Source organism: Cucurbita pepo, unplaced genomic scaffold, assembly GCF_002806865.2.
Source record: "Cucurbita pepo subsp. pepo cultivar mu-cu-16 unplaced genomic scaffold, ASM280686v2 Cp4.1_scaffold000971, whole genome shotgun sequence".
Lineage (NCBI taxonomy): Eukaryota > Viridiplantae > Streptophyta > Magnoliopsida > Cucurbitales > Cucurbitaceae > Cucurbita > Cucurbita pepo.
Window position 1 is genome coordinate 2,370 of NW_019647170.1, and position 6,878 is coordinate 9,247.

General features: G+C 36.5%; 1 protein-coding gene and 1 long non-coding RNA gene across 2 annotated transcripts; both read right to left on the reverse strand.

Annotated features, from left to right (window-relative positions):
• Positions 1–2,449: 2,449 nt before the first annotated feature.
• Positions 2,450–4,820, reverse strand: LOC111786054 (trafficking protein particle complex subunit 4-like). The gene is made up of 3 exons (XM_023666408.1): positions 4,596–4,820; positions 4,172–4,340; positions 2,450–2,938 (listed from the first exon to the last, which is right to left on the reverse strand). The coding sequence occupies exons 1-3, from the start codon at positions 4,653–4,655 to the stop codon at positions 2,742–2,744; spliced, it is 426 nt and encodes a 141-aa protein (XP_023522176.1). The 5' UTR covers positions 4,656–4,820; the 3' UTR covers positions 2,450–2,741.
• Positions 4,821–6,422: 1,602 nt separating this feature from the next.
• LOC111786055 lies at positions 6,423–6,839 on the reverse strand. Its single transcript, XR_002813744.1, has 2 exons — positions 6,669–6,839; positions 6,423–6,589 (listed from the first exon to the last, which is right to left on the reverse strand). It is a non-coding gene; the product is annotated as an uncharacterized LOC111786055 (long non-coding RNA).
• Between the last annotated feature and the right edge of the window lie 39 nt (positions 6,840–6,878).

Here is a 6,878-nt window from a genome sequence, read left to right on the forward strand (position 1 = left end):
TCACCGAACTCCTCAGAAAAGAAAAGGCCCACATGATATCATGGCAAACATAAATGTTGAAGGTACGCGTCCATACTAGCTGATAAGGCAACCCTAATCCTCAGCCCAACGATCCAACCTTTTGTTGAACTGAGAACCCTTGAATCAAACAAATTAACCCCTTATAAAAATTCAGATCAACCAATATTGAACTGAGAACCCTTGAATCAAACAAATTAACCCCTTATAAAAATTCAGATCAACCAATAGATAATGCTAGAATATGATTACCTCTCAAGATCAAAGATCTAGGAGCAAGATTTGGAATCTTGTTCTAAATTGAGTCACTCCACAATCGAACTTGATCCAGGCTGACTTAAATGCAATCTACCACAAGAATTGCTTGGAACTTAGAAATGGCAAAGATGATGCTCGAATTTCTAAGGATAAAAGTCTCAATTTTAGATCTCAATTTCATTCATATCTGAAATCTGTCTTTTACTAATAAATGGTGGGTATTTATAGTCCCACCACAAATAAACTTTCAATTCTTCAAATGTCCACTAAAGAAGTTAGTGATCATAATTTAATCTCGATCCTTTAAAATCTCCACAAAAGAAGAAGTCAATTTGACAAATAACTTCTAGCCTTTCACCCATTACAAGAATTATGAAATTAAAAATAATAAATAAAGTTTTCTAACTACTTATCAATCAAGTGCAATTTATAACAACTTCATTTACTATTCCAACCGTGCAAATATTGAATCTTCTTGGCCTTGGATTGTGTAATAGGTCCAGTTGGAACATTTGGAACACCATGATCCTTATGGCCACTAACTTCTTTAATGGACATTTAAAGAGTTGAAAGTTTCTTTTGCAGAGAGACTATAAATACTAACAAATTACTACGTAAAAGACAGATTTTGATGAATGAAATTTAGCTCTCAAATTGAGACTCATCCTTAAAAATTTTAGCATCATTTTTGTCATTTATAAGTTTCAATTCTTATGGTAGATTACATCTAAGTCATTCAATCAAAACTTGATCAAGTTTAATTGTGAAGTGACTCAATTTAGAATAAGGTTCCAAATCTTGCTTCTAGATATTTGATCTAATTATAGTCTTATCTTTTGATTAATTCAAATTTTGTACTAAGATAATTGGACTAGTCTTATCTTTTGGTTAATTCAAATTTTGTACTAGGATAATTGGACTGAGAGCTAAGTATGCCAGAAAAGAGAATCATTATCTGATTGCTAATGGAATAAAAATACTAGCCATAGTTTTGTTTGCTGGGTCCCTTATTGTTTTTATTATTTTGTTTAGAGTTTGCTTCAACAACAAGGTTTAAATATGTGAGATCTCACCTCGGTTGGAAAGGAGACGAAGCATTCTTTATAAAGGTGTGGAAACCTCTCCCTAGCAGACGCGTTTTAAAAATCTTGAGTGGAAGTCCGAAAGAGAAATCCCAAAAATGACAATACTTGCTAGGTTCCTTTCACGAAAATTCAAAGAGAATAATATCTACTAGGAAAGCCCAAAGATGATCAAATTTGCTAGGAAAAGCCCAAAGAGAACAATATTTGCTAGGAAAAACCAAAAAGGACCATATTTGCTAGGGAAAGCCAAAAATAACAATATTTGCTAGGGAAAGCCAAAAATAACAATATTTGCTAGCAGTGGGATTGGGTTGTTACAAATGGTATTAGAGCCAGACACCGAGTAATGTGCCAGCGAGGACGCTGAGCCCCAAAGGGGTGAACATCGGGCGGTGTGCCAACGAGGACGTTGGGCCCCGAAGGGGAGTGAATTGTGAGATCTCACATCGATTGGAGAGAGGAACGAGTGCCAACGAGAACACTGGGCCCTAAAGGGAGGTAGATGTGAGATCCCACATTGATTGAAGAGGGGAACGAGTGTCAGCGCGGACGCTAGGCCTCGAAGGAAGGTGAATTCTGAGATCCCACATCAGTTGGAGAGAGGAACAAAACATTCTTTATGATAGTGTGAAAACCTCTCCCTAACAGACACGTTTTAAAAACTTTGAGAGAAAGTCCGAAAGGGAAAGCTCAAAGAGGACAATACAGGACAACATCTGCTAGCGGTGGACTTAGACAGTTACAAAAAAAAACTAACTTTGTTAGTCAAATCTTTCTTCAACATATGTTATCTCTAGAGAAAGAAAAGAGATAAACTTAGAAAATTTAGCGGATGATGTTGACCTGACCTTAATAATGCTTCCAATACCTATCAGTTCATAGTGCAACGATCCAGCAACAGAGCTGCTCTTGAGAATTGCAGAATTGGTTCATTGTCCTAGCACACTCTTCATCTGTTGAGAAGGCTTGATCTACAGCTAACCCTTTATATACACATACAAGAACGAGCATCTGAGTCAGTAATAATATCATAACAATGCAGAAAAATTTAAGATTTGGCTGGCATGAAACATGTAACAACTACAAACTGATCTAAGTAAAACGTTGATTATTTGGGTGCTTGTGTTCATTTGGTGGCGCATTGCTGCAACTCATGCCCCAAAAGCTCAAAGCCTGGATTCAGTTCTGTATTTCATTGACAAAAAATTGGCTATAAAATGAACCATGATTATCCGGTGAACACTGAAAAGGACCATGGAGTACATGGAGTACATGGAGTACATTTTAGCAGGCAAATTATCAAGTATTTGGACAACAATATCATGAGCCTGTCTTGAATTATGGATGGTTAATTCTGGCAAAATGAAGGATATTCAAAGTTCATCGGCCAAGCAAAGCAACACGATCCTTTTGCACTGCCTGCACGAGGTTGATATCAAAGAGCTCACACCGAATAGGCATCTCCATCTCATAGAATGGATTCTTCAAGACATAATCTGTGTATAACTCATAAATGTACTTCAGAAGACCCTCCATGTGCACTGTCCCGGGCTCACACACAACAAAAAACTTTGTTCCTAAAACACCCAATTTCATCCATGATTCAGCTTCTTAATTAAGAACTACAAAATGAATATAACATGAAAGTTGATGTCGAGAGACTTTGAAAATATCAGACAGCACAATCATATCTGTGATGAAGACATTGTAATATGATTATAAAAAAGCTACATTTTTCTAAAACAAGATCAACCTCCTTTCTACCCAACCAATCAAACTGAACAGAGCTCAACTAATTAAGGCATTAAAGACAGATGTCAACTAATTAAGGCATTAAAGACAGATGTAACAGCCCAAACTCACCATAGCAGATATTGTCCTTTTTGGGTTTTCCCTTACGGGTTTTCTCTCAAGGTTTTAAAACGCGTCTGCTAGGGAGAGGTTTCCACACCCTTATAAAAAAAATATTTTGTTCCCCTCTCCAACCGATGTAGGATCTCACAATCCACCCCCTTTGAGGCCCAACATCCTTGCTTGCATCGCCCGGTGTATGGCTCTAATACCATTTGTAATAGCCCAAGTCCACCGCTAGTAGATATTGTCCTCTTTGAACTTTCTCTTTCGGGCTTCCCCTCAAGGTTTTAAAACGTGTCTGCTAGGGAGAGGTTTTCACACCCTTATAAGAAATATTTTGTTCCCCTCTCCAACCGATGTAGGATCTCACAATCCACCCTCTTGGGGGCCTAGCTTCCTCGCTAGCACATCGCCAGGTGTATGGCTCTAATACCATTTGTAACAGCCCAAGTCCACCACTAGCAGATATTGTCCTCTTTAAACTTTCCCTTTCAAGCTTCCCCTCAAGGTTTTAAAATGTGTCTTCTAGGGAGAGGTTTCCACACCCTTATAAGAAATGTTTTGTTCCCCTCTCCAACCGATGTAGGATCTCACAATCCGCCCCCATTGGGGGCCAGCGCTGGCTAACACATCACCCAGTGTATGGCTCTAATACCATTTGTAACAGCCCAAGCCCACCACTAGCAGATATTGTCCTCTTTCGGCTTTTACTTTCAAGTTTCCTCTCAAGGTTTTAAAAAGCGTCTGCTAGAGAGAGGTTTCTACACCCTTATAAGAAATGTATTGTTCCTCTCTCCAACCGATATAAGATCTCACAAAAGATCAATAACGCTTCTAGAACTTCAATCGTGCTTTCACATTAGGAATTTGATTGCATGTCTTTGAAACAGAGTTTGAGACAGAATCCATGCGTTTGAAGCACAAATTAAACAAAGTAGTGGAAGAAAAAAATGTACCAGTAAGTGACTGGAAGCAATGGAGGTCGAATGTGTCGGCTTCAAGGAGTTCAGTACCCGAACAACCGGAAATAGGCGAAAGCTGCTGGGAAATGGCATGCATCGAATGCCATAAACTCGCCACTCTTAAGCTATCGTTTGTGTCCATTCGTCCAGCAGACCCATAATCCTAAATTTTCAAACAAACACAATAAGAGATTCAATCCACGTAAAATACTCGATGAAGATTAAAATAATTCCACCGATAACCGGTTTATAATTCATGAGTTTTAGAAAGGTCGATTGAAAATCTGATGAACAAACTGGAATCATGATTTGGGGTTCATATTTGTTTTTCGTTTCAGATACGAAATTAAGGATGAAAACTCCAAATCCAGAGGGGAATTAGCAGAAATTTAGTTTATAATTGCATTATGTTGATTACCTTGTAGAAGATCAAGCCACCAGATTTGTTGATGATGTAGAGGCTGTAAATTGCTGCCATCCTCTTCAGATCTTTCCGGGTTGAAACTTCTGAAGTCTTAACGAAAGAAATGGAATGAATGCGATTGTGGGTGTGGTGAAGAGCGTAGATTCAAAGGCGCAAAATCCAGACCCAGTTTCAATGAGCGCCCAACTTAAGCGAGTGGGTGAGTTTTGGGAGATACCCAAAATTAATAATTAAACTAATTTTTGTTATAAATTTTATAAATCAAGCTTTAAAAAAAAAAAACTTTTAACACATAATTTCACATTTGTATATGATGTTTTTAAAATTAATTTAATTTAGAGAGAATATGAATATCAATTTGATTGTTTTTTTCTTTTTTTTTTTGGTTAAATTTTGAGTTCGTTTACTTCATTTAATTATTTAACTAATTCTGAGCTTATGTAGTCTGTCTAAGGTTGGGATCATCAGATTTATTTATTTATTTTGTTTTTGTCAATTACTCATTTTTTATAAAAAAAAAAGTTATTTTCCAATTAAAAATAAAAATAAAATAAATAAAATATAACCTTTTTTTTTCTTTTTTTTTCTTTCTCACTTTTCCTCCCACCTTCTCCCTCATCTCATTCCTCTTTTTTTTTTTCTCTCTCTCTTCCTTTTTCCTTAGGTCTATGGTGTTCTTTTTTCTCCTCCTCTCGAATTCATATGACTTAAGAACCCGACAAACTTAATTATCCAATTAAAGTCATAAAAGTTAAGTTGAGTTGAACTTCTCTTTTTTTTCCTCTTCTTTCCGTCTTCAATCTTTTACTGAGAACCCAACCAACTAAGACTATCTCACTCATATCATAAAAGTTGGGTTGAGTTGAACTTTTAGAATAACAAAAAATTCTAGTGGATTTGTGATGTGACATTTTTTTGGTTGAGTTAACCCGATAAACTTGAAAATAGCATTACAACTTAACCCTACCATACTTATAAGATTATTATAAAGATTAAAAATATTTTACATAGTTAATGATGCGTTATTTGATTTTAGTACAACCCAACCCAACCAAACCCAAAAGTTTTTAATCCAACTTAACCAAACCCAAAAGTCTATAATCCAACTGCTAAATGTACAATCTCGGCATCCAATTTATGCAGCTTGTTTGTGTTAGTACATGTAGTCACAGTGTAGGAAGTTNTAATTCAAGTTAACCAAACTCAAAAGTCTATAATCCAACTGCTAAATGTACAATCTCGGCACCCAATTTATGCAGCTTGTTTGTGTTAGTACATGTAGTCACAGTGTAGGAAGTTCCTCCTCGTATAAACTCGAGGAAAAACTAAAGATATAGACCAGCAACCATATAGCTTAGGTTTTTGTTATGGGCTGATGACTTAATAATCAAATGGTCATAATCAAATGGTCATAAGCACGTAATCTTACAGGTATTGGGTGCTAAAACCAGATAAATCATTAACCACATGCGCACCGTAACAACTGCACAGCTTTCACTCTTAAAATGTCACCCAAAAAAAATATATATATATATAACAGACCAAGCCCATCGCTGGTATATATTATCCTCTTTTGACTTTCCTTTTCGAACTTCCCCTTAATGTTTTAAAAACTGTCAGCTAGAAAAAGGTTTCCACATCTTTATATAAAAAATGTTTTATTTTCCTCTCCAACCGATGTGGGATCTCACAATCCACCCGAGGCCCAGCGTCCTCGCTAGCACTCGTTCCTCTCTCCAATCAATATGGGATCTCACAATCCACCCCTGTTCGGGGCCAGCGTACATCCTTGCTGACACACATTCCCCTCTTACAAACAACTTGAACAACAAGGGATAGTTCCATTACTAAATATTATTAAAAACAGACCATCAAACTACAAATACACGGTATAGTTAAGGCAGGAACATGCATATGCATTGGTTTTGATGACTCCATGGCTCTAGAGAGAAAAACACATAAACGAAGATCTTTGTAGAGTTTTCTTTCTTTCTTTTATTTTTTTTTTTTTATTTTTTTTTTTTTTTTTTTTGAGCTCTTAACGAAAAAAGTACAAGAGAAATCAACTGGGAATTATTATTATTGCTAATGGCCAAATGTAGGATTTTCCCGAATTGAGTCGGATTTCCTAATTCTTCCTCCCTTCACACAAGATGATATGGTACCCATGCCTGCATTACACCGAAGCAAAAATGTGAGTTCTGCGGTGTATTCATAGCTCATTCACAGCACCAGGAGAATCTTGACTTTGCAAAAAGAATCCAAACACATCTTATT

Bases quoted from the DNA above. Each gene is read 5' to 3' on its own strand.
- LOC111786054 (XM_023666408.1), bottom strand. From the start codon at position 4,655: ATGGCAGCAATTTACAGCCTCTACATCATCAACAAATCTGGTGGCTTG. The intron at 4,341-4,595 runs GTAATCAACATA...TTGAAAATTTAG, and splicing joins GTGGCTTGATCTTCTACAAG to GATTATGGGTCTGCTGGACG. The intron at 2,939-4,171 runs GTACATTTTTTT...TGGGTGTTTTAG, and splicing joins TTGCTTCCAGTCACTTACTG to GAACAAAGTTTTTTGTTGTG.